At 50.7% G+C, this 26,815-nt stretch overlaps 1 protein-coding gene across 1 annotated transcript in view; it reads left to right on the plus strand.

Moving 5' to 3' along the window:
• The window catches only part of LOC138273024 (uncharacterized), a 61,393-nt gene that overhangs the window by 22,111 nt on the left and 12,467 nt on the right, over positions 1-26,815 (plus strand). The window contains exon 2 of the mRNA XM_069218873.1: positions 20,215-20,336. Within this exon, the coding sequence (XP_069074974.1) occupies positions 20,224-20,336 (113 nt within the window). The 5' untranslated portion in view covers positions 20,215-20,223. The remainder of the gene's footprint in view (positions 1-20,214; positions 20,337-26,815) is intronic.

Here is a 26,815-nt window from a genome sequence, read left to right on the forward strand (position 1 = left end):
AGAGCCCTTCTTCACCACAGCCAGGGAGCAGCAAGGCAGCAGGGCAACAGCAAGGCAGCAGTCCTTCACAGGAAGCCATCAGGTGAGTCCTTTGGGCAGCCAGGAACTTCTTCTTGGCAGGATGCAGGTTCTGGTTGCAAGTTTCTTCTCCAGGAAGTGTCTGAGGTGGTAGGGCAGAGGCCCTGTTTTATACCCAAATGTGCCTTTGAAGTGGGGGAGACTTCAAAGTGTGGCTTAGAAGTGCACCAGGTCCCCTTTCTGTTCAATCCTGTCTGCCAGGGTCCCATTAGGGGGCGTGGCAGTCCTTTGTGTGAGAGCAGGCCCTCCACCCTCCCAGCCCAGGAAGACCCATTCAAAAGGCAGATCTATGCAAGTGAGGCTGGGTACCCTGTGTTTGCGGTGTGTCTGAGTGAATGCACAAGGAGCTGTCAACTAAACCCAGCCAGACGTGGATTGTAAGACACAGAAAGATTTAAATGCAGAGAAATGCTCACTTTCTAAAAGTGGCATTTCTAAAATAGTAATATTAAACCCAACTTCACCAGTCAGCAAGATTTTGTATTACCATTCTGGCCATACTAAATATGACCTTCCTACTCCTTTCAGATCAGCAGCTACCACTTCAATAATGTATGAGGGCAGCCCCAATGTTAGCCTATGAAGGGAGCAGGCCTCACAATAGTGTAAAAACTAATATAGGAGTTTTATACTATCAGGACATATAACTACACAGGTACATGTCCTGCCTTTTACCCACACAGCACCCTGCTCTAGGGGTTACCTAGGGCACACCTTAGGGGTGACTTATATGTAGAAAAAGGGGAGTTTTAGGCTTGGCAAGTACTTTTAAATGCCAAGTCGAAGTGGCAGTGAAACTGCACACACAGGCCTTGCAATGGCAGGCCTGAGACAAGGTTAAGGGGCTACTTAAGTGGGTGGCACAACCAGTGCTGCAGGCCCACTAGTAGTATTTAATCTACAGGCCCTGGGCACATACAGTGCACATTACTAGGGGCTTATAAGTAAATTAAATAGTCCAATTGGGTATGATCCAATGTTACCACGTTTAAAGGGAGAGAGCAGATGTACTTTAGCACTGGTTAGCAGTGGGAAAGTGTGCAGAGTCTAAAAGCCAGCAAAATCAGTGTTCAAAAAGTGGACGGAGGCAGGCAAAAAGTTAGGGGTGACCACCCTAAGGTTGTCAGGTCTGACATGTGCCCCCAGCTGAAAGTGGGGAGAGTTACCCAACCTCCTTGAGCTCTCATTGCTAAGGCGGAAGTATCTGGAGAGACCATCAGCGTTGGCGTGGTAAATCCCTGGGCGATGCTCCACTGTAAAGTCCATCCCCTGTAGGGAAATGGACCACCTCAAGAGTTTTGGATTCTCACCCCTCATCTGCATGAGCCATCTGAGGGGCCTGTGGTCTGTCTGAACTCGGAAGTGAGTCCCAAACAGGTAGGGTCTTAACTTCTTCAGTGCCCAGACCACAGCAAAAGCTTCTCTCTCAATAGCACTCCACCTCTGTTCCCGTGGTAATGGCCTTCTGCTAAGAAAGGCTACTGGCAGGTCTGAGCCCTCCTCATTTAGCTGTGCTAGAACAGCCCCTTTGCCATGCTCTGAAGCATCTGTCTGCACAATAAATTCCTGGGAGTAGTCAGGGGCCTTGAGCACGGGGGCTGTGCACATGCCTTCCTTCAGAGAATCAAAGGCTTTCTGACAAGCCTCTGTCCAATTCACCAACCTAGGTTGTTTCTTGGAAGTGGGTTCTGTCAAGGGTGACACAATGGTACCATAGCTCTTAACAAATCTGCAGTAGTATCCAGTGAAGCCTAAAAAGGCTCTCACCTCAGTTTGTGTTCTAGGTGGTTGCCAGGCCTTGATAGTTTCGATCTTGGCCTGGAGTGGCTGCACCTTGTCACCACCTACTAGGTGTCCCAAGTACACCACGGAACCCTGCCCAATCTGGCACTTACTAGCCTTGATGGTCAGGCCTGCCTGTCGCAGAGCCTGAAGCACCTCCTTGAGGTGGAGCAGGTGTTCCTCCCAGCTGGAACTGTAGACAGCTATGTCGTCCAGGTAGGCTGCACAGTAGGCCTCCTTGCCAGCTAGGACCCCGTTAACCAACCGTTGGAAGGTAGCAGGGGCATTTTTCAACCCAAATGGCATCACCCGGAACTGGTAATGGCCATCAGGTGTGGAAAACACTGATCTCTCTTTAGCCCCCTCAGTCAAGGCGATCTGCCAGTACCCTGAAGTAAGATCAAACGTACTCAGGAACTTGGCAGCGCCTAGTCTGTCAATGAGCTCATCAGCTCGGGGGGTGGGGAGAGCATCAGTCCGTGGGACTGAGTTGAGACCCCGGTAGTCCAGACAGAACCTGAGTTCTGGCTTCGCACCGGGGGCAGTAGCTTTTTATTAACCAACACCACAGGGCTGGCCCAGGAACTACTGGATTTATCAATAACCCCTAAAGTCAACATCTTGGAGACCTCCTCCTTGATGCTGGCCTTCACCTTATCCGATAACCTGTAAATTTTGTTCTTCACAGGGGGACTGTCACCTGTGTCAATGTCATGAACACATAGGTGGGTCAGTCCAGGGGTAAGGGAGAACAGGGAGGAGAACTGCTCTAACAGCTCATAGCAGTCTCCTCTCTGGTTTAGAGTCAGGGAGTCAGAGAGAATGACACCCTCCACTGACCCATCACTTTCTTTGGCGGAGAGGAGGTCGGGGAGAGGTTCACTCTCCTCTTCCATGCCCTTATCTGTGACCAGGAGCACACTGACCTCAGACCTCTCAAAGTGAGGTTTAAGCCGGTTGTGATGGAGGACCCTTAGGGGGTGCCTACGGGTCTTGAGGTCCACTAGGTAAGTGGCCTCCCCTTTACGCTCCTTGATCTCAAAGGGGGCAGTCCAGCGATCCTGGAGAGCCCTGGGCTCTACTGGCTCCATCACCCAAACTTTGTCTCCAGGTGAGAACTCAACGAGAGTGGTCTTCCGGTCATACCACTCCTTCACCACCTCTTGACTGTCCTCGAGGTTACTCTTGGCCTGCTTCCAGAAGCATTGGGTTTGGTTGCGGAGGGCCAGCATGTAGCTGACCACATCCTGAGGAGGAGTCTTGGGAGCTTTCTCCCAGCCCTCTTTAACAATGCTTAGAGGTCCCCTGACAAGGTGACCATAGAGTAGCTCAAAGGGGCTGAACCCCACCCCTTTCTGGTGCACCTCTCTGTAAGCAAACAACAGGCATGGTAAGAGGACATCCCACTTACGCCTCATGGCTTCAGTCAGGCCACTAATCATGCCCTTCAGGGTCTTGTTGAATCTCTCAACAAGCCCATTGGATTGAGGATGAGAAGGGGTGGTAAACTGGTAGGTCACTCCACACTCATCCCACATGGACTTCATGTACGCAGACATGAAGTTTGTGCCCCTGTCAGACACAACCTCCTTAGGGAATCCCACACAGGTAAATATTCCCAACGGGGCTCTGGTCACCACCGGTGCAGTCACTGTTCTCAGACGGATTGCCTCTGGATAGCGGGTGGCATGGTCCACCAAAACCAGGATAAACCTGTTGCCCAAGGCAGTTTTGGGGTCCAAGGGACCAACAATGTCGATGCCCAACCGTTCAAAGGGGGTGCCAGCGACAGGGAGTGGGAGCAGGGGAGCCTTAAGATGTTTCCCTGTCTTCCCACTAGCCTGGCAGGTGGGGCAAGCTCTGCAGAAATTATCTGAGGCTACCCTCATTCTGGGCCAATGGAAATGGGTGACAAGCCTGTTGAAGGTCTTGTCTTGGCCCAGGTGTCCTGCCAGGGGGATGATGTGAGCCAGACCCAGTAGGAAGGCCCAGTAACACTGGGGGACCACCAGCACCCATGCTGCCCCAGGACCTGGAACCTTAGGCTCACTGTAAAGGAGATCATTCTCCCAGTAAATATGGTGAGTGCAAGATGCGTCACCTGCTGCTTGGGCTGATGCCTGTCACCTCAGACCCTCAAGGGTTGGGCATTCCTTCTGCGCTTTGCAGAATTCTGCCCTGGTTGGCTCACCCTCTACTTGACAGCCAGCAAGTTCAGGTAGGTTACCCAGGTCAGCTATGTCCTCCCCAGTTGGCTCAGGGGCCTTCTCCTTCTCAGGGTCCCCGTCCACCACTTTTGGGCACATTTGAGGTGGGTTTCCCTCGCTTCTTGCCCTTCCTCTTGGCAGCTGCCTGGGCCATTGTTCCAGGCTCCAGACGCCTTTGACTCCCTTCCCGGGAGCCATGTACCATGTGGTCATGCAGACCCACTCAGGCAAACCTAACATCTCCAGGTGGGATCTGAGCTCTACCTCTTTCCAGGCAGTATGCTCAAGATCACAGTCTAACAGACAATCTACAGGCCTGGCAGGTCTCACAGCTACTTTCAGTGTACCAGAGACCCCCCCCACTCAAAGGGAACCAGAGCCACCGGTGGGTGACTCTTACGATTGTCAGTGACTATGACCTGGTGGAATGTATTTGGGACTATCTGCTCTAATGACACCAGCTGACTCTTGACAGTAGTCATACTGCCTCCTGTGTCACGCAGAGCCTCCACCCTTTGCCCATCAATAGTGACCCACTGCCTATACCTTGAAGTATTTTCTGCATGTAGGTTTTAGGCACCATCTCTCTTTCTCCCAGGGACACTAGGGAAACCTCTGCCTGCTCCCCAAAGCTTACTGGGACTGTCTCCCCCCTGAGCGCTACACTAGCAAACCCACGTGTCTGTCCAGTGGTGGACTGTGCCCTCCTGAGGCACTGGGAGTCACCCTTAGAGTGTCCAAACTGGGGATGAACTACCCTAATGCTTTATCAAAATACCCTGGCTTCTTTGCAAACCTAGGGGTGGAATGGTGACCACCCCCCCCTTGGGAATTCTTTTGGGGGCCTTTTGAGAACTCCTTATCTTTAAGTTTTTCTCCCCCCTCTTTCTTCTGTTGGGAAACCTGACCACCTTTGTGGGAATCCCCCCCAGATACCTTTTTGGACACTCTGGTGCTAACCCAGAGATCCGCCTCCTCAGCAAGCTTCCTGGGGTCAGTCAGCTTACTATCTGCCAAGTGCTGGTGCAACTCTGTAAAAGAAATACTGAGTATATGCTCTCTCAGAATCAAGTCATATAACCCTTTGTAATCATCTACTCTGCTGCCCCACACCGATCCATTCAGTGCCTTACTAGAAAAGTCAGAGAAATCTACCCATGTTTGTGTGGACTGTTTGGTGCTGACCCTGAACCTCTGACGGTATCCCTCAGGGGTCAGCCCAAACTTGGCAAGTAAAATGGCTTTCTGAAGCGGGTATGTGTTTTGATCTTTTGTATCCAGTGTGAGAAGTGTGTCCCTCCCCAGTGCTAGCACATAACTCCACATAGCTGTACCCCATTTCCCTTCAGGAACCTCATGAGCCCTTAGTGCAACTTCATAAGCAGCTAGCCACTTATCTATGTCATCTCCCACCACAAAACTGGGCACCACATTTTTGGGTATACGAACCTTCTTTTCTCCAGCAGGTCCTGTATGTATGCTACCACCATTACTGCTGGACTCAGACTATCTCGCCTTGATCTCCAGCTCCTTGAGACTCAGTTTATGAGCCAACAATAGTTTCTTCTCAGGCAGGGCTTTCTCAGCTGCAGCTTCAGCTCTTTCAGCTTCAATCTGTTTGGCTGCTCTTTCAGCCTCAGCTTGCTTGGCTTCTCTCTCTGCCCTCCTTTCCTCCTGTTGAGCCTCAATTTTTAGCCTTGCCATTTGCAACTGAAACTCTCTCTTCTCTCTCCTTTCCTCTGCGGTCAGGCTTTGATCAGAGACACTGCTCCCTGGTTTTGCAGGGGGCACAGTTGCAGTGGTATCATCCACTGGTGGCAAAAAATCCTCTGGGGAGCCGTCTTCTGGCTCCTCCTCCTCAGCACCCTCCTCTGAATGGGCTTCTGCCCAGGCCCTCAGCGCCTTTAGAAATTCCTCCTTTCTGGAGGCAACTTGGGTGGGTACTCCCATATCCCTGCAGAATCCTTTCAGCTGTTTGACAGTGTATGTCTTCAGCAGGGCTAGGTCAAAATCTCCTACTTGAGACCCTGCCTGAGAAATGTTGAGTGAGGATTTTGGTCCAAAAATTGACAGGAAAAACGAAATTGCAGAAAGAATATAAAAATCAAGTTGACCTTCAACTGTGGGTAGGTAGTGAAATACTTAGCTACTGTATGTCACTGCACAAATACAAGTCCTATCCTCACCGCTGATCACCAATGTTAGAAATGGGGTCTTAGGTTGGCAGTCAGGTTACCCCCGTCCAAGCAAGGACCCTCACTCTAGTGAGGGTAAGTCACACACAATCCAAATTATCCTGTGCCCACCCTCTGGTAGCTTGGCACTGAACAGTCAGGCTTAACTTAGAAGTTAATGTGTAAAGTATTTGTGTAATAAATCATATAATAACACCATATAGCACCACTAAAATAGACCACACAGTGTTTAGAAAAATATATAATATTTATCTGGATATTTGCAGGTGAAAACGATCAAAGATGCAATAAGAAAATGTAAAGATTTCACTGAAAAGTGATATAAAGGGGGTGATTCTAACCCTGGCGGTCGGTGTTAAAGTGGCGGCCAACCCACCAACAGGCTGGCGGTCCAAAAAATGGAATTCTGACCCTGGCGGGAACCGCCAACACAGCCCGCCAACTTAACACTCCGACCGCCGCGGCGGTACAGACAAACAGCGCGGCGGTCACCGCCAACAGGCAGGCGGCAGACAATGTACCGCCCACACTATCATAACTCACCAATCCGCCACCTTTTCTGGGGCGGGAGCACCGCCGATAAAAACACGGCGGAAACAGACTACGAACGGGAAAACGCTCACCAAAACACACTCCACGAGTACGGAGGACAGCATGGAACCCGAATTAAACATCCTACCTGCTCTCGTCTACCTTCTCATCTACCACGAGTACGAAGTCCGGCGCAGACGACAACGGTGAGTACTGCACCTACGACACACGGGAGGGGGAGGACGAAAGGTTACGGGCACACACATATGCGACCCCCCCCCCCCCCCAATCATGTACTCACCAATGCAGAGCACCAAGTCACAGTGACACCACCCAAACACCCCTGAAAAATGCTAGGACATAATCATATTTGGAATAAATATTTATGTACCAAAAAGCTCCAGAAAATTAGCGTACAACCATGAAAGATATCCACAACTAAACAAATGACATACACATCAGTGTATAACTGAAGTACCAAGTCCTACACATCCTACGAATTCAGCATGTCCGTGGGCCAAAGTCTTGAGAAACAAGGGCAAAGCCCACACAGGAGACCTGAGTCCTTTGGAGAGAACACTGCAGGGGCATCAGATGTAAAAACTACAGGCACCTCAGGGGGAAGGGAAGGGGGGGGCACCACAGCCACATGAGTCCACGACGCCAGATCCACGAGGAGCCACCATGCCCACGGGACCATCCTGGGGAGTGCAAAGCCACAGTCTCTCAATGTCTCTACAGTGGGTGGGCTACCCACTGGACCATCCTGGGGAGTGCAAAGCCACAGTCTCTCAAGTCTCTGCAGTGGGTGGATTGCCCACTGGACCATCCTGGGGAGTGCAAAGCCACAGTCTCTCAATGTCTCTACAGTGGGTGGGCTGCCCACTGGGCCATCCTGGGGAGTGCAAAGCCACAGTCTCTCAATGTCTCTACAGTGGGTGGATTGCCCACTGGACCATCCTGGGGAGTGCAAAGCCACAGTCCATCAGGTGGATGACAGTCTCCACTGGTCAAGGAGGAGGCATGGTGGGCACAATGAACCATCAACGGTGCTTGAGACGGCGGTGCCCTGTTCAGCGGTGCTTGAGACGGCGGGGCCCAGCGGAGCGGTGCTTGAGAGGAAGGGCCCAGCGGAGCGATGCTTGAGACGGCGGGGCCCAGCGGAGCGGTGCTTGACAGGAAGGGCCCAGCGGAGCGGTGCTTGAGACGGCGGGGCCCAGCGGAGCGGTGCTTGAGAGGAAGGGCCCAGCGGAGCGGTGCTTGAGAGGAAGGGCCCAGCGGAGCGGTGCTTGAGAGGAAGGGCCCAGCGGAGCGGTGCTTGAGACGGCGGGGCCCAGCGGAGCGGTGCTTGACAGGAAGGGCCCAGCGGAGCGGTGCTTGAGACTGCGGGGCCCAGCGGAGCGGTGCTTGAGAGGAAGGGCCCAGCGGAGCGGTGCTTGACAGGAAGGGCCCAGCGGAGCGGTGCTTGAGAGGAAGGGTCCAGCGGAGCGGTGCTTGAGACGGCGGGGCCCAGCGGAGCGGTGCTTGACAGGAAGGGCCCAGCGGAGCGGTGCTTGAGACGGCGGGGCCCAGCGGAGCGGTGCTTGAAATGAAGGGCCCAGCGGAGCGGTGCTTGAGACGGCGGGGCCCTGTTCAGCGGTACTCTTCTGCACCGCGGGCCCTGTTCAGCGGTGCCTATCTCCACGGCGGGGCCCTGTTCAGCGGTACTCTTCTGCACCGCGGGCCCTGTTCAGCGGTGCCTATCTCCACGGCGGGGCCCTGTTCAGCGGTACTCTTCTGCACCGCGGGCCCTGTTCAGCGGTGCCTATCTCCACGGCGGGGCCCTGTTCAGCGGTACTCTTCTGCACCGCGGGCCCTGTTCAGCGGTACTCTTCTGCACCGCGGGCCCTGTTCAGCGGTGCCTATCTCCACGGCGGGGCCCTGTTCAGCGGTACTCTTCTGCACCGCGGGCCCTGTTCAGCGGTGCCTATCTCCACGGCGGGGCCCTGTTCAGCGGTACTCTTCTGCACTGCGGGCCCTGTTCAGCGGTACTCTTCTGCACCGCGGGCCCTGTTCAGCGGTGCCTATCTCCACGGCGGGGCCCTGTTCAGCGGTACTCTTCTGCACCGTGGGCCCTGTTCAGCGGTACTCTTCTGCACCGCGGGCCCTGTTCAGCGGTGCCTATCTCCACGGCGGGGCCCTGTTCAGCGGTACTCTTCTGCACCGCGGGCCCTGTTCAGTGGTGCCTATCTCCACGGCGGGGCCCTGTTCAGCGGTGCTCTTCTGCACCGCGGGCCCTGTTCAGCGGTGCCCATCCAGCAGGTTAAGGGAGCCAGACCTGGCCTGGACTCCCTGTTCAGTCGCCCTCGGACCGTGACGTTTCTGGACCCTTTGGGGACGGACTCCTGGCCTCCTTAGTGTCCTCCTTCCCAGCTGGGATGTGGCATGTGGGGTCCACCTTCTCCGCGCTCCTGCTGCCCTTCTGCTCCTTTGATGGGGCTCTCGGGCCCTTGCCTCCCCCAGATGGTGTGGGTGGTGAAGTGGCCGCACATTGCTCCTTGGGGGCAGCCCTGTCGGTCCTTGCACGGCGGTCCTTGGTTTTGCGGGTCCTCTTGCCGGGGGGGGGCTGGACGTGTCCTTGCTGCTGATCGATGTGTCACTGCTGGCAAAGGGTGGGCTCCAGAACCCAGGCACAACAGTGACACCCGAAGCTGGGCTGGTGGTGGCTGCGGTGCTCTTGGGACTCTTTGAAGATGGATGGGGGAGGTCATCGGGGGGAAAGAGGTTAAGGTTAGCCAGGAAAAGTTTTTTAGGGCCAAGGTAAAGGGTAGGAGAAGTGGAGATGGAAGTGGAGGTAGAGGAGGTGGTTGTAGGAGAGTCAGGTGTGCTGTCATTGGGTGAAGGTGCTGGTGCTGTAGGCTGTCGTGAGGTGGATGGCTGTTGGGTGGGTGGCTGCCTGCGTTTGTGTGTCTTGGAAGAGGGGGTGACAGACACAGTGGGAGAGGACACAGGGGACGTGTACATGGCAGTGGGGGTGGTGACTGCACGAGTGTGGACTGTACTGGAGGGTGAGGTGGTGATGGAAGCACTGGCTGATGTTGGGGTGCATGCAGGTGTGAGTGTAGACGTCACAGGGAGGGAGGAGGGAGACGAGGAGGAGGGGGACACAGGGGTGGCAGTGGCTGTTGGCATGTCTGCATCTGGGTGTTGCTCGGGTGAGTGTTTGCGGGATCTGTGGTGCTTGTGTTTGGATGAGCTGCTCTTGGGTGTTGAGGTGTGTGCAGGCTGGTCTGATGGTGTGGATGGGATAGGCTGAGGAACAGGAGACAGAGACAGGCTGGAGGCAGTCAGAAGAGGGAGGCTGGAAACAGGGACAATGGCTGCCGTCAGTGCTGAGGCCAGAGCAGTGAATGCTCGTTGATGGGCAGCCTGACCCGAATGAATGCCCTCCAGGTACGCATTGCTCTGTTGCACCTCCCTTTGCACACCCTGGATGGCATTCAGAAGGGTCGTCTGCCCAACAATGAGCGTCCTTACCAGGTCAATGAGCTCCGCACTGAGGGCAGCAGGGGCAACAGGGGCAGGGGCTGAGGTGCCTGGGGCGAAGGAGACGCGCGCCTTCCTGGGCGAACCGGCACGGAGCGAAGACTGAGGGGCTGCTGGGAGGGCGGGGCTGGTGCGCTGGGTGGCGGCTGTACCTGTAGAGGCGGGGGGCACGGATGTTGCCGCCACCCCTAGGGAGCTCCCATCCGAGGACGTGTCGCTTTCGCTGCTCTCACCAGCGGTCCCCGTCGTGGTGCTCCCCTCGCCCTCCGGATCACTGGTGCCCTCGGTGTCTGTTCCTGGGCCCACCAGGGCCTTGTGTCCTGCAGCTCCCTCGTGCTCCGATGCCATATCTCCTCCGCCTGATGATGCTAATGCACACATGCACAAGAAGATGAAGAGAAAGGGTGGGGGGAGAAAAAAGAAGACCAGGTTGAGTGCATGCAATGTCAACACCGTTGGCGGAGAGGACAGACACAGGTGCCTAATGCACTAAGCCGCGCATTCGGGGTACACTACTCAGTACTACTGACTAAGACAACAGGCCAAGAGACGTCAAACGCGCACATGGGAGATGCTGGACCTTCAATGGCTGTACTTGTCACCCTACAGAGGTGGGGGCCGGGGGCACAGGGCCATGCCTAAGGGAGAGGACTACACTACAGAAAGCGCCCTGGCCTAATGTCACCCACAGCCCTCCTCCCCCACCCAGACGCCTCCACTGCGCAGAAAGATAGGAGAATGTGCTGATACTCACCCCCTTGTGTCTGCTGTGATGTCTTAAAGCGCCCATCCAATTCAGGGTAGGCCACCGCCAGGATCCGGGACATCAGGGGGGTCATGGTGCGACTGGCACCCCTCCTAGGTTGGGAGGCCATCCCCAGCAGTGTTTCTGCGGTCTTCCTTGTTCCGCGGCGGATGTCCTCCCACCTCTTGCGGCAGTGGGTGCCCCGTCTGTTGTGGACCCCCAAGGTCCGGACTTCCTTGGCGATGGCACGCCAAATCTCGATCTTCTGATGGGCGCTGACCTATTAGACATGTACAGGGTGGAAAGGAGGAAATCATCAATGGCCTGCATGTTAGATGTACTTGCCCCCCCCCCACCCACTTTGCCATATGGCACATGCTCTCATCTGTCAGGCGTTGCACTCCTCATTCGCCCCCCACCCCACCAACTTACATCCACCCCAATCCACACAGGCATAGCCCATTCCATTAGCACCCGGGGTACTCACTTGTTGGTCTGGAGGACCGTAGAGTAGCGCATACTGGGGGAGGACCCCATCCACGAGCTTGTCCAATTCTTCAGACGTGAAGGCAGGGGCCCTTTCCCCAGTCACAGCAGCCATTGTATCTTCCAGACCGAGGTCACAGCAGCACTTGCAGTATAGGTCCTCTCCTGTGGATGATCAGGTCTCGAGTGATTAAGCAGATAGAAAATGGCGGTCACGCCCGCGGCGGTGCGTACCGCGGCGGTGCGTACCGCGACCGCCGGCGCACTTCGTTATTGGCTCCTGAAACCCATAGGCTTCAATGTTAACCAATGCGGCTTTGCGCCGCGGTCTTCGACCGCCTACCGCCACGGTGTGCCCCGCCAGCGCAGTGACCTCACATCCCATTGTCCCACTTCACAGGTCAGGCAGCCGCCATTTCAAGGGCCCACATGGCTTAATTTTGACTGCGACACACAGGCCTAGGCCTTGCATTGCCACACATACACGCCTTTCAACCCATTGCCATTCTTTAACTGTGCAAGCTGTCTGTACGTACCTGTGGTTTGGCTGACTCTGTGCTCCATGTTGTCCTTCCTAGGCACCGTCCGCTGGGACTTGGGATGAGAAGGAGGAATCCTCGCGTGTACCGACCGCTGGTGGACCTGTCGACAATGGAAGAACGCCATATAATCCTTCGATACCGACTTGACCGTGCCACTATCCATGAACTGTGTGCCCAGCTGGAGCCAGCCCTGATGTCCCCCATCCGCCAACCCACAGGGATTCCCCCTCTGGTGCAGGTTTTGTCAGTCCTCCATTTTTTGGCCAGTGGGTCATTCCAGACCACAGTGGCCATGTCATCTGGAATGTCTCAGCCTATGTTTTCAAAGATTTTGAGCAGAGTGTTGTCTGTCCTGATGAAACTCATGCGGAGCTACATCATTTTCCCCGAGGAGGGTGACTTGCCCACAGTGAAGGGTGATTTCTATGCCCTTGGACATATCCCCAACATCATTGGTGCCATTGATGGGACCCATGTGGCTTTGGTACCCCCAAAAGACGATGAGCAGGTGTACCGAAACAGAAAGAATTATCATTCGATGAATGTCCAGGTGGTCTGTTTGGCTGACCAGTACATCTCCCATGTAAATGCCAAGTTCCCAGGGTCAGTGCATGACGCGTATGTGATGCGAAATAGCAGCATCCCCTATGTGATGGAGCAGCTACAGAGACAACGTGTGTGGCTAATAGGTGACTCTGGTTACCCCAACCTGCCGTGGCTACTGACCCCAGTAAGGAATCCACGGACAAGGGCAGAGGAACGCTACAATGAGGCCCATGGGCGTACAAGGAGGGTGATTGAGCGAACCTTTGGCCTCCTGAAGGCCAGGTTTAGGTGCCTGCATATGACTGGTGGATCCCTAATGTACTCACCAAAGAAGGTGTGCTATATCATCGTGGCGTGCTGTATGCTTCACAACCTGGCTTTGCGACGCCAGGTGCCTTTCCTGCAGGAGGATGGTCCAGATGGTGGTGTTGTAGAAGCCGTGGAGCCTGTGGAGAGTGAAGAAGAGGAAGACTCTGAGGACGACACAGACAATAGGGACAGAGTGATACAACAGTATTTCCAGTAACACCCAGGTAAGAATCACCCACGCCATTTCACAATTGCTTCTAGCCTCCTGCATCTGTACTTTCTGTAGTTCCCCACAGATGTTTTTTATTAATTTATGCCTTTCCCTTCCCTTCTCAGTGCTGTCTGACTCAGTACCTGACTTCTGCTTGGTTCGCCCATGAAATACAGCGTATTGACATTGGTATGTTGTCATGACTAATTGACAGAACAGAAATTGAACAGTTATATGTTATCCCTTTGTTAATAATACAGCATGACTCAAAACAGGTTTGTGTGCAAAATGTGATTTATTTACAGTGCTAGATACCGGTACATGTGATGCTAAGGGTGATGGGTGGGGGTGGAGGAATATCCATGGCAGAGTCCAGTTCTCAGTCTCACAGGTGCATTGTTCTTTTGCCTGTGGAAGGATGGAGCATAGGCAGTTCATGGTTGGACAGGGTGGCAATGTGGGACAGTGGGAAGACTTGAGGGGGTATGTCCTGCTGGCGGGGGTCTTGACATCCTACTCTGTCTTTTTCTTTGGTCTCAGGCTCCTCTTACGGGGTGGTTGTTCTTCAGCATGAGGTGGGGTTCTGGGGGGCTGTCGAGGTGTTGGGACCTCCTGTCCACTAGCGCCGGCGGAGGTGGTAGGCTGTTCCTGGTCCGGCCTAGTGACAGGGGCCCTGTGTGGTGCACCATGGTCCCACAACGCATCCTCTATCCTGTGGAGGGCCAGGACGATGGTCCCCATTGCGGTCCCGATGATTCTCAGCTCCTCCCTGAACCCCATGTAGCGTTCCTCCTGCTGTGCCTGGATCTCAGTGAACCTGGCCAGTACCGTCGCCATCGTTTCTTGGGAGTGGTGGTAGGCCCCCATGAGGGTGGTGAGGGCCTCTTGGAGAGTGGGTTCCCTGGGCCTCTCCTCCCCCCCCTGTCGCACAGCAGCCCTCCGAGCTGCCCGGTTTCCCCCGGCGTCTGTCCCCTGGCCGGTGTGCCCGCTCCCACTGCCCCCAGGTCCCTGTTGTTGTTGGGGTGTCGGGTTAGCCTGGGTGCCCTGTAGTGGCAGACACACCACTGATTGAGCTGTCCTAGAGACAGAGGCATGGGCCCGCTGGGTGGGAGCTGTGCTGGTGTCGGCAGAGGGGGTCGGGTCTGGTGTGGCCTGTGTCTGGGTGAGGGGAACCGACTGCCCAGAGGTCCCCGATGGTCTGGGCTGGTCATCAGGTTCACTGTCGAAAGAGCTGCTATCCTCAGTGTGGGCCTGTTCCGGTGGTGGGATGGAAACTTCTGGACCCTCCTGGCTGGTGTGTTGTCGTTCGGGTCCTGCATGGGGTAAGAGAGTTTGGTTATTGTTTCTGTGTGTGCAATAGCATGCGTGTTGTGCGTGCCCTTGTCCCCCAGTGCAGGCATTCCCTGGAGGGAGGTGTTGTGAGGGTATTTAGTGGGGGGGAGGGGTTAGTGCAGTGGTCATGCTTAGGTGATGGGTGCCCATGGTTTGTGTTGGCATGCAGGAGTTGGTGTTGGGATGGGTGGGTTGTGCTGGTGAGACATTGTCAGGAAGGATGTGTGCTGGGGGGTTGGGGGTGAGGGTGGGGGTGTGGGTTGGCATGCTGGTGGGGTGTGGGGGATATAGTAGTTGAGATGGGACTTACCAGAGTCCATTCCTCCGGCTACTCCTGCGAGGCCCTGAGGATGCAGGATGGTCAAGACCTCTTGCTCCCACGATGTAAATTCGGGAGGGGTGGGTGGGGGTCCGCCGCCAGTCTTCTGGACCGCGATGTTGTGCCTGGAGACCATCGATCGGACCTTCCCCCGTAGGTCGTTCCATCTTTTGCGGATGTCCTCCCTATTCCTGGGATGCTGTCCCACCGCGTTGACCCTGTCCACGATCCGCTGCCATAGCTCCGCCTTCCTGGCTATACTGGTGTGCTGCACCTGCGAGCCGAAGAGCTGGGGTTCCACTCTTAGGATTTCCTCCACCATGACCCGGAGTTCTTGGTCCGAAAATCGTGGATGCCTTTGGGGTGCCATGGGGTGGTGTGGGTGAGGTGTGGGGTGGTGTATGTGATGAGGAGTGTGTTGGTGAGTGGTGCTTTGTGCTACTATGTGGTGTGTGTGATGGTGTAGTGTGCCTCAGTGTGTCTTGCTTTGGATTGTCTGCTGTGTCTCTCTCTCCTTCTCTCAATAATTGGGGTCGCAGGGGTTTGTGGGTGATGTGGGTGTGTGTTTTATAGTTGGTTGATTGTGTGGGAGTGGTGTGTGTATGTGTATCAGGTGTGTGTTTTTCAAATTGTCCTATGTGGCTGTGTTTTGGTGATGTGTGTGTATTCTGACCGCGGCGGTGTGTAGCGCCAATGGAATACCGCGTTTGAATGACCGCCGTGTGGATTCGTGGGTCGTAATGGCATGGGCGTATTTCTGTTGGCGTGACGGTGGAGGTTTGGTCATCTCCAGTTTATCGCTGCCCGCCGATGTGGCGGGCTGCAGTGGAGGACGGATTTTTGGAGGTTTGGCCGTTGTGGGTCAGAATGACCGTGGCGGTTGACCGCGGCCGTGGTGGTGTTATGGCGGTCTTCTGACCGGCGGTAAGGGCATTTTACCGCCGAGGTCAGAATCACCCCCAAAGTGTCTTATGTCTTTTAAAAGCAAACAAAGCCTCTTTCAAGCACAAAGTACCTGGTTTGAGTGAAAAATCTCCGCAAAGGGTCGCAGAGGAGGAGAAGCGTGGAAACAAAGGGGTGTGCGTCGATTTCTCAGGCGCACACGGTCGATGCGTCGTTTATTTTCCACACAGGGACGGCTGGGTGTCGATTTCCGGCGCTCGGTCGTGTATCCTCTTCGGGATGCAGGATTTTCAGACGCCCTGGGGTCTGTGCGTGGAATCCTGGGCTTGTTGACAAGTTTTGCATCGTTCCGGTGGGCGGTGCAGGGAAATTTCTCCCTCATGGCAGGCGCTGCGTCGATTTCCCCTCTGGAAGTCGGGCGTCGTCGTCCCAGGTCAGCTGTGCGTCGATCTGGTGGGCCGTGCGTCGAAGTTCCGGTCGCACCGCAGGTGCCGCATCGATCTTTTCCTTGCGAAGTCGAGCGCCGTCGTCCCAGTTCGGCGTGCTGTCAATTTTTCACTGCGGAACAGGCTGTGCGTCGTTTTTAGCAAGCTGTGCGTCGAATTTTCACTGCACAAGGAGTCCAGTTGCAAGAGAGAAGTCTTTTTGGTCCTGAGACTTCAAGGAACAGGAAGCAAGCTCTATCCAAGCCCTTGGAGAGCACTTCTTCACCACAGCCAGGGAGTAGCAAGGCAGCAAAACTACAGCAAGGCAGCAGTCCTTCACAGAAAGCAGTCAGGTGAGTCCTTTGGGCAGCTAGGCAGTTCTTCTTGGCAGTATGCATGTTCTGGTTACAAGTTTCTTCTCCAGGAAGTGTCTGAGGAGGTAGGGCAGAGGCCCTGTTTTATACCCAAATGAGCCTTTGAAGTGGGGGAGACTTCAAAGAGTTGCTTAGAAGTGCACCAGGTCCCCTTTCAGTTCAATCCTGTCTGCCAGGGTCCCAGTAGGGGGTGTGGCAGTCATTTGTGTGAGAGCAGGCCCTCCACCCTCCCAGCCCAGGAAGACCCATTCAAAATGCAGATCTATGTAAGTGAGGCTGAGTACCCTGTGTTTGGGGTGTGTCTGAGTGAATGCACAAGGAGCTGTCAACTAAACCCAGCCAGGCTTGGATTGTAAGGCACAGAAAGATTTAAGTACAGAGAAATGCTCACTTTCTGAAAGCGGCATTTCTAAAATAGGAATATTAAATCCAACTTCACCAGTCAGCAGGATTTTGTTTTACCATTCTGGCCATACTAAATATGACCTTCCTACTCCTTTCAGATCAGCAGCTACCACTTCAATGATGTCTGAGGGCAGCCCCGATGTTAGCCTATGAAGGGAGCATGCCTCACAGTAGTGTAAAAACGAATTTAGGAGTTTTACACTACCAGGACATGTAAACTACACAGGTAGATGTCCTGCCTTTTACCCACACAGCACCCTGCTCTAGGGGTTGCCTAGGGCACACATTAAGGGTGACTTATATGTAGAAAAAGGAGAGTTTTAGGCTTGGCAAGTACCTTTAAATGCCAAGTCAAAGTGACAGTGAAACTGCACACACAGGCCTAGCAATGGCAGGCCTGAGACAAGGTTAAGGGGCTACTTAAGTGGGTGGCACAACCAGTGCTGCAGGCCCACTGGTAGCATTTAATCTACAGGGCTGGGCACATACAGTGCACATTACTAGGGACTTATGAGTAAATTAAATAGTCCAATTGGGTATGATCCAATGTTACCATGTTTAAAGGGAGAGAGCATACGTACTTTAGCACTGGTTAGAAGTGGTAAAGTGTGCAGAGTCTAAAAACCAGCAAAAACAGTGTCCAAAAAGTGGAGGGAGGCAGGCAAAAAATTAGGGGTGACCACCCAAGGCTGTCAGGTCTAACACCTGTATTTTGGAAATTACGCAGCTCAGTGAAGCAATTTGCTTGCAGCATCACGCTACACCTTTATCTACTAAATGAGGCCTGAGTTTTTTACCCAAACAAATTTCTGTGTGCATGACGAGGTATAATCCTGTAATCTCAGACACTACGAGCCACATTTGTGACACAAAATGCTGCTAATCCTGCAAGATTATGCTGGTGTATGTTTTTTTTCGAAGGGTTATACATCTTGATTAACACTCTCCTGTGTCATTCTAACCCGGTCCACTTACAAAAGGGTACCATTTTGTCCTTTTAGTATGGGTCTTCCCTTGAGAAGAATGTTTCCTAGATTAACTGCGTGTTAATTGTGGTGAATGTCTCACTCAATGTTTCATCCCTTGAACGTCTTTATAATGCTTTTATCAAATTGAATGCCTACGCCCTAACTATATTAGCCTCTTAGGCACCAGCCTGTGGCACAAGTTTCCCAATCCTCATTAGGCTTCTGACTATGTAAGATCAGACAGCTAGGATTGTGGTAGAATTACACACATCCATATATGATTCTTGTGTCTTGTGCTACTGAAACAGATTATTGAATTATTGTGACACCTGCAGGGGCCTTTTCACAATTTAAAATCACACTTTCCTGTCACTAAAACAGCTCAATATGTTAAGACGCTTGCTAAATGCCTAGATGTATATATAACAGCAGGAAACAAGTTCAAATTCCTACGGACCTGATTGCGCATTAAGGCGCCTGCTTTGGGGGACCTGTTGATCAGGTCACAGGTACCAGTTCCATTAAGTAGCTAACAAGGTTATTACTCATGCAACAAAGGCTTGTGCGAAAAATGCAGACCATAGCTTATGTGGTGCCAAATAGTTTTAAGTTTAAATTCATGCAAATGCTGAAGGCACATTTTGATGACCTAGTTTACAAAACTTATATCCTGGAGTAAACTTCCTCCATTAAGATCTGAAAACGGAGGTATATGCATGACTTCTGGGGGTTCACAAATAGTCTGAATGCTCTTAACAGTAGTAAACTTACTGATTTTTGGATCTCTTGCACAAAGATGTTCTGCAGCCACAAACCCAGAGATTTGTAAAAAGACATAGGGGGTGATTACAACATCAGCGGTCTTTTTACAAGACCGCTGAGGGACCGCCGTGCAGAAGACCGCCAGTAGTGGCGGTTTGCCGCTCGGCGTATTATGACTGTTGGCTGCTCTCCGTCCTTTTTCCGACGGAGATCCGCCAATAGCCATACTGGCGGGCGGCGGGGAAGTGGAGGTTCCTCCACCTTCACCGCCACGCCAACAGAACACCGCCCACCAAATCACGTCCTGTGATTCGGCGTGGCGGTGTTCTGTTGGCGGTGTGGTGTCGGCGGAGCAGCCCCCATGGCTCCCATCCCCATCCCCTCCCGGAGGATCGACGGAACAGGTAAGTCGATCGTCCGTTAGGGGAGGAGGGTGTTGTGTGTTGTGTGCGTGCATGGGGGTGTGCGTCTGTGTATGTAGAGGGGGTGTGTGAGTGCGTGTATGCTTGCGGGGGTGTTGCGTGTATTGTGAATGAGTGCGTGTATGTCTGTGGGTATGTCTGTATGAGTGTGCGTGTATGTTTGTATGTGGGTGTGCATGTCTGACTGTGTGTGTGGATGTAGGCATGTATGTCGGTATGTGTGCGTGTGTGTGTTGGTGGTGCCTGCGTGCGTGTCAGGTGTGTGTGTAAGTTCGGAGATGTTGGGGGTCGGGGTGGGGAGGGGGGCCCTGCCACCTTTGGGGGGTGGCAGGGGTGGTGGGGGGTGTAGGGGAGGGTGTCGGGTGGGGGTGGGGGGTGGGGGAGATCCCTGTCAGTGCCAGGGAAGGAATTCCCTGGCACTGATAGTGCTTACCGCCATGGATTTCATGGCGGTTCCAACCGCAGGAAATCCACGGCGGTAAGCCAGGTCAAAATACCGCTGGCGGTATAGTTACGGCCGCCGGGCTGGAGACCCAGGTCTCCAGCCCGGCGGGCGGAACGGAGAACCGGCGGATGACCATGGCGGTAACCGCCATGGTCATAATACGCTGAGGAAAGACCGCCAGCCTGTATTACAAAATACCAAAGCGCTTTTATGAGCCGGAAAACACATTCTGATGCATAACATTGTTTTTGAGATACACCTCAAATCAAAAGTAGGAGTATTGCTACAGATGCGACCCTCCTATTTGGATTCGCAATGGAATGCCTCATTAGTTTGTGATGGCAATTGCAGGTGCAAGCCATTAATCAGTTACTCACCTCAGGTTGCCCATCATCTTTTTTTGTGAACTATACTAGCACATCTTACTCTCAGAGTAATTAAAGTTTCACTTGCAAACCTGTCAACATTCTAGATCACTATCTGGCTAAAGTGTCATTCCATTTGGTATATAATATGTTATGGCAACAAACTGCAAAATCAGTGTTTTACAGAAATTAAAAATCTCAATTCAAAGTCACTAGAAGTAAATGTCCACGATACAATGATAGACCCTACCCTGAAAATTAATGTTCACGATGCATATGAAACGCTGTCTTGAATCTGTCTCACATCTTCTAATATGTGTCTGATATTGCCTTACAGATTGCCAGAATGCCTTCCAGTTTGTCTGCATTGATAGCTGCTCTGCTTCTTTTCTACTGTGCAACAATAGTGACCTGTTTGGACCCAGAACAATTGCAAACCTCTGTTGCATACATGAGAGGGTACGTTAACAACTATCTTATAACCACAATAAAAAATTAGACACTTATTATAATACTACCAACAGAATTAACACCTGTGGCTGAGGTATGCTCAGAAATTAATGGGGATTACAATCTGAAATCCACAGGACATAATCTTCCACACCCAAGACCTTTACAACAAGTCTTCCACCTATTCTGAGGACTTTTACACATATATTTACCACTTAGGTTTAGCAATTGGTTAATCTCTGACAGATGGATGAAGCAGGTCGGGGAGTTGGGCATTTATGCAGAGTCTTAAGGAGGTGAGGACAGGAGCAGCTCCTTCGCTATGGCGGAGAGCGCCACCCCTCCCCCGCCAGCAGCTGCAAAACATTTACAGTAAAAACATAATAAACTATGTTTACTGCAAAAGGGTTGGGGCCACAGGCATGACCGGGATAGAGAGGAAGTGCACAGCACGCCCCCCAGTGCACCTTTATGTTTGGCTGGCTGTCTTGGGCCGGTCAAACATAGATGCGCACTGGGCTCTCTCCAACCTGGCAACGCAGTGCTGGGTTGGAGAGAGCAGGCAGAGGCTCCCACTCTGCCTCGGAGCACCCTTGCTGGGTGCCCGGTCCAAACCTAATGCTGCTTTTATGCTGCCAGCAGCATGAAATCAGCGTTAGGATTGGACGCAGGGCAGGCCTGGAGCCTGTGCTTGCAGCTGCAGCAGAGGAGCTGTGCGGTAGTAGCGTGGTGGCCAAAAATGTACTCTTTTTTTATTTTCATATATATTTTTTTGTCACTCCTGTTCCCTGCCATGCGACATGCAAAGACCAGGCTGTTACATGGCTTGAACTTTTCCATCTGTAGTTTTATTTGGTCCTCTAAACTAGGTCTGTTGTTTTCATATTGGATCATTTTGAAGCTGACCAGATTTTGCAGCTGCCTGACCGGTATTTTCCTTGGAAATTCTATTCTCGTCAACTGACAATGAGGGTCATATTGGTTTGCTGGAAAAGGATTTGCATTAAAATCAGCACCAAATTGCCTGGACACCAATGACATATCTCTATGTACATTGCATTAAATCTACTGAACCTTTCAATTTTTTGGCTGACATTGTGTGATTTCAAGAGGAGCAGATTTGACATGGGTCATTCTCTTCCCTGGGTAGGAATGCACTCTGAAAATATTTTAGCAGTGTATAAAGGAAAAATGCCGTGACACAAATGACAAGGGATTTCCATATTTGCAAATGTACATTATTGTGATGCAGAAGTCTCTTCTCAAAGACGCAAGTGTGAGCTTATAAAACCTTTTCGGGAGTACCCCTGAAACCTACAAAACTATCAGATATAAATGCCTACCATTACATTTTTTGTAAATTCTCTAATTTCATAAATATGCACTCATATGAGTGCAATCCTTAGATTGCAGATTTTCCATTTTTTTTTAATTTGGCTCAGGCTATTCAAAATGCTAGTGGGTAAGCAAAGACACTAGTCTTATGTTTGCTTTGTACATACTCCTAAAAGATCTTGTGAGGATATTTTCTAAATAATGATTTGAACATAGGGAAAGAGACATAAATTTCCTTTAATACGTTCATACTAGGAACAGCGTATGTACATTGTTTAGACAGCAAATTTCAAGGTATTGTATTGTATATCAAACCTACCTAACATTGAACTTTGGTTACAAAGACTTTTAGTTTTTTTACTTTTTTTAACCAAAGAAAACATTCACCAGGTCCGAACCACTGATCTAAAAGTATGACATTTGGTTAGAAATATTTTTTGTCCTAACATTCTTGGTGTGCTGTTTACCGAAATGTTTAGTCTTCACACCTCTTGTTTGCTGAACCTCTTGTGTTGGCTTTAAGAGTCTGTGCACATTACTACTGCTAACCAGTGCTAAAGTGCTTATGTCTCTTTTTCAGACATGGTACCATTGACCTACACCTACAAGTCCATAGTAAATAGTACTACATATACCCAGGGCCTGTAAATTAAGGACCAGATTTAAGAGGGCCAAGCACCATTCCAATGCCACATTAGCATAATTTTTTCACTCAACTGTGGTGCTGGAAATGCAAAAATGCTGCACCATATTTACAAAGTGGTGCAATGCTTGCATTGTGCCACTTTGTAACCCCTTGCACCACATTATGCCTGCATCAGGCACAATGATTGCAAGGGGGGAATTCCGGCGCCAGGTGGGGCTGAAAAAATGGCACAAAGAAATCTAAGAGATTTCTTTGTGTCATTTTTATCAGCATCTTTGAAGCCTGCTAAGAGCAGGCATTAAAAGCAGGCTCCCATTGTTTTCTGGGTGCTTTGCAGGATTAGCATAAACATTTTTTACACTAATCCTGCAAAGCACCGGACTAGAGTAAAAAATTATGACTCTAGTAACCCTGACTACCGCCATGGTGAGCCGTATTTTAAATACGGCGCACACATGGTGGCATTAAGGGGGCGTTAAGGGACGCAAGAACTAGGTGCAGTGCCACTTTTCACAAATCTGCCCCTAAATGCATATAGTGAGCCTGCAGTACTCATTGTGCCAATCACTAATGTAGTCCTTTACAAACTTGTCTCATGCCCGCCTTTGCAGCCTGTAGTTCAGATTTAAACTACCGGTTTGACCTGAAAATGCTAATTCATTTGCCAGGAGTAATCCTTCCTTTTTTTAAACTTAAAAGTCTCACCTAAGTAGGGCGTTAAAGGCTGATAAATCAAGCTGCTTTTAAAAAGTAGGACATGTATCCTTAAGTTTTACATGTCCTGAAATTGAACAATTCATAAAGTCATTTCAAGGGGCTTTGAATTCCCACCCCCACACACACACACACACCCACACACACACACAAATGATCCTGACAGCAGACCTACACTGCCCTGCCTTTGGTCAACCCCAAGATCTTGACCAGGGGAAGATAAGGCTGCCAGAGGACTGCCCTCCTGCTTGAAGGACTGCCTTGCTGTCTGAGAAAAAAGATTGGACCTGCTTGCCTTCTTCCCAGGCTACCCAAAGTGATTACAAGTGTTAGTTGGCTAACCACCTTTGTGAGCTACAGGCCACAACAAGCTTCAGGGGCCTCCCTGCAACTGCCCAGCTGACCTGATGCAAATGGACCTGCTTGGTTTTGCAATTGGACCTGCATTAACCCTGCACTGGTCTCTGCTGGGGAAAGCCCTAATCCCCAAGAGGTACCCTCTCAAGGTCCTGGACCCTTAGCTGACATCAGTGGAAGATCATCCTGAAAAGAAAAGGTCGAAATCATGAAGTTAGGCTCCTCATGACAACAAATTGGCTTGTTTGTGCCAAGATTTTGACGCAATTGGATGAGTGCCAACATAACATTCTGGTGAAATCAGCTCTTCACGTTGAGGACTGTCAAAGATGACTGCAACGTGAGACCTACACTTCACTGTGAGCCCGAGACAATCACCAACATGAAGCTACAGGAACGACTAACCACGACACTTGGCTGCAGTGACCAACTTGCTCTTCGCGCCACAGCAACAACCATCCGTGATGCTCAGCCTTCTCTTTCAACGTGAAGAGAACTCTTTGCGCTGGACTCAGAAAGTAACTTTTCAGACAGAATAACCTGGTTCTTGTATTCAACACATGTTCCGTCGCTGCTGATCTGAAATTGTGACTTTTGCCCAGTCTAGTGTGCCTAGAAGACCTCGCACTTGCGTTTTTTATGTGCTATTTACCTTAAAAGCTTTAAAATTTCCCTAAAAGCTTTAAACTTTAAACTCTATATCTACTGATTGGATTGCACTTATTCACATTTATCCCTTTTTTCAAAATTAGTTTGGGATTTTTATTGTGTTGTCACTTAATTACTGTTGTGTTCTGCACAAATACTTTATACATTGCTACTAGGTAAAGCCTGACTGTTTGTGTGCCAAGCCACCAGAGGGTTAAGCACAGATTAATTCAGTGACTTTTGTGGTTCACCTTGACAATGACTGTGGTTGTTGCCTGAGTGGGGATACCACCCCTCAACAAATAATCTAATTTGTTACAAATATATAGGGGTGATTTTTTGTTTAGCTGGAGTGGTATGCCCTCTCGGTCAAGTTCATGGTCCTCCCACCTGGTTTTGGGACCGTTGTTCCTTAAGTATATCGACGGTGGATCCTACTCTGGCTCCATCAACAACATAATCTTCCACTGGCTTGATGTTATGCGGGCCATAAGAGGTTAGCCATCCGACGGTCTGTCCAATTTAGAGTGGCCTTTATGACTGCTTTTTGTGAAGTCCAGCACCACCAGGTAAAATCTGGTGATGAGGGACAGTACAAATTAAAAAATTACCCATGATTTGGAAGTCATAAATTTTACTTTAAAAAAAAAAAAGAATACCACTTTGGTAGTTTGTTTATGGAAAAAGTAAAACATGGTAAAGTCTGACAGACAGCTGTCCTGTTTGACTGAGTCATCCATCAAACTTTTATGACATTTATAGGAATCGCCATGAGGGGGATTCCTGCCAGTATTAAAAGATGTCTGCAGGGTCGGCGGACATCTCTAGAACGGGATGTCCTTCACGGACATGGGATGATTTTCCCTGTCCTTCAACCTCTATATCGTGTCTATAGTCACTTATGATGCCAAATTTGGATGATATCTTTAACAAGTACCAAGATCTTTTTTTGTTCTTTATAATTGTTTTTGCAAATACAATTGTATGATATGGAGACAAACAAAGTTAACAGTTTTGAAATAAACTTGATTAAAACACATATTTTACATACAGATCAGAAGGACCTGATGGAGACATTTAATAACTTATTTTCTGCAAAGTAAGCCTGACATTTCTTAGGTGTCATGAATGGGAAATGAAAACAAATGCAGCAAAAAGCTGTAGACTTTAACGGCAAGTGAATATTCTGAGTATAATATCTATCATGGTTACCTTTCCAAGTATATGAAGTATCTTCCTACTTTGATCTAACATGGTTACCCATCCAAATATATGAAGTATCTTCTTACGTTTCTTTTTTCAACCTCTTTTATTTACTATGACAAATAAGAACCCCCTATGCTAATTGGCTACTAGGCTGTTGCCAGGCCATTCACCTTTTTAGGGTGGCAAGTGGCATTCAGCCACTCTCAGATTGAGGAGTAGTAGATCTGTGATAATTTTAAATGCCCAAGCCTGCATGCAGACTACACTAGTCAAATCAACATGTGTCTATCCTTCTCAGATAGGTTCAGCAACATTACACAATCCTGTTTGTAGGGTGTCAATGTTATAGCTATTTCAAATGAACAAATAGTTTCAGTAACTACAGGTCATAGACTTGCATTGATTAAGTTCATTCCTATGAACACAATGTATCTTGCTACTACTGGATGGTTTAGTGTGATCCCAGGATCTGTCAGCAAGGGCCATGGAGGAACAGAGAAGATGAGAAACCCTAGAGGAAGCACAAGTTCTTAGCTTCCATGGATGCACCCCAAGTGATTGTGTAACTCACTTCAATGTCTAGCGGAAGCTGGCTTCCAGCAAAGTGTACACCCTTTGGACTGAGAGCAGAGCTGGTTTCTACGGCTCCAAATGTTGCTAGAAAGTTGACTGTCAATGAATAGTTTTCAAACTCTGGATTTCTCCTGCGGTGGTATGTGGCACATGGCTGATTTGCAGGTGAAGTGACCCACCCTCTTTATCAGATACCTGGCTCCCGCTGTGATGGAGCTTGGTCAAGGTCAATATCTATCCCAAACACCTGGATTGTGTTTTATGAGGAGAACCAGAGCTGCCAGGTTCTGCTGCAATGGGAACTGCTGCCTGAATGGTGCTGCAGGACCTGTGAGAGCTCCTGAGCTTGAGTGCCAGGTAAATCTCTTCTATTGCTGAGGCCGACTCCCAAGGAAATTTCATAGTCTGTCAGGCCATCTCTTTGAGTAAGTGGCAGACTGGCATAATTGCCTGCATCCCACCTCTCCTTCATATACAGACTGGACGATCATTTTGAAGATTGCCAACAAGACTTGTTGGTGGATCATTCACGTCCCATAAAAACCTCAGCTGGCTGTGACAATTAGTGTGATTTGTAAATTGATCTTCAACACTTCAAATCACTTCACACTTCCTGTTCCTCTAGACGCAATGAAGATTGCTTAGCCATCAATCACATTGTAGCTCTCCCAGAGTGAAGCTGGGGATGTCTCACGGGCTCTGCTCTCTTCACATCTTGAAATTCAGACCCTGATCGCCCACCTGTAGGAGGGTAGCCTGGTTTGTTGTGGGTACCAAAGGCACTTACACCTTATACCAGGTCCAGTTATCCCTTATTAGTGAAATGTAGTCAGTGTCTAGAAGCCAGGCTGTCTAGGGGTAGCTGTAGCTGAGCAGCAAGGGCTTATCTAAGAGACATGCAAAGATTTTGCAATTCCACTGCAGTCACACAGTACTCACTCACACACATGAAAGAAAATACTCAGTGTTACAAAAATAAAGGTACTTTATTTTGAGCGACACAATGCCA

This window comes from Pleurodeles waltl, chromosome 2_2 (assembly GCF_031143425.1).
Source record: "Pleurodeles waltl isolate 20211129_DDA chromosome 2_2, aPleWal1.hap1.20221129, whole genome shotgun sequence".
Classification (NCBI taxonomy): Eukaryota; Metazoa; Chordata; class Amphibia; order Caudata; family Salamandridae; genus Pleurodeles; species Pleurodeles waltl.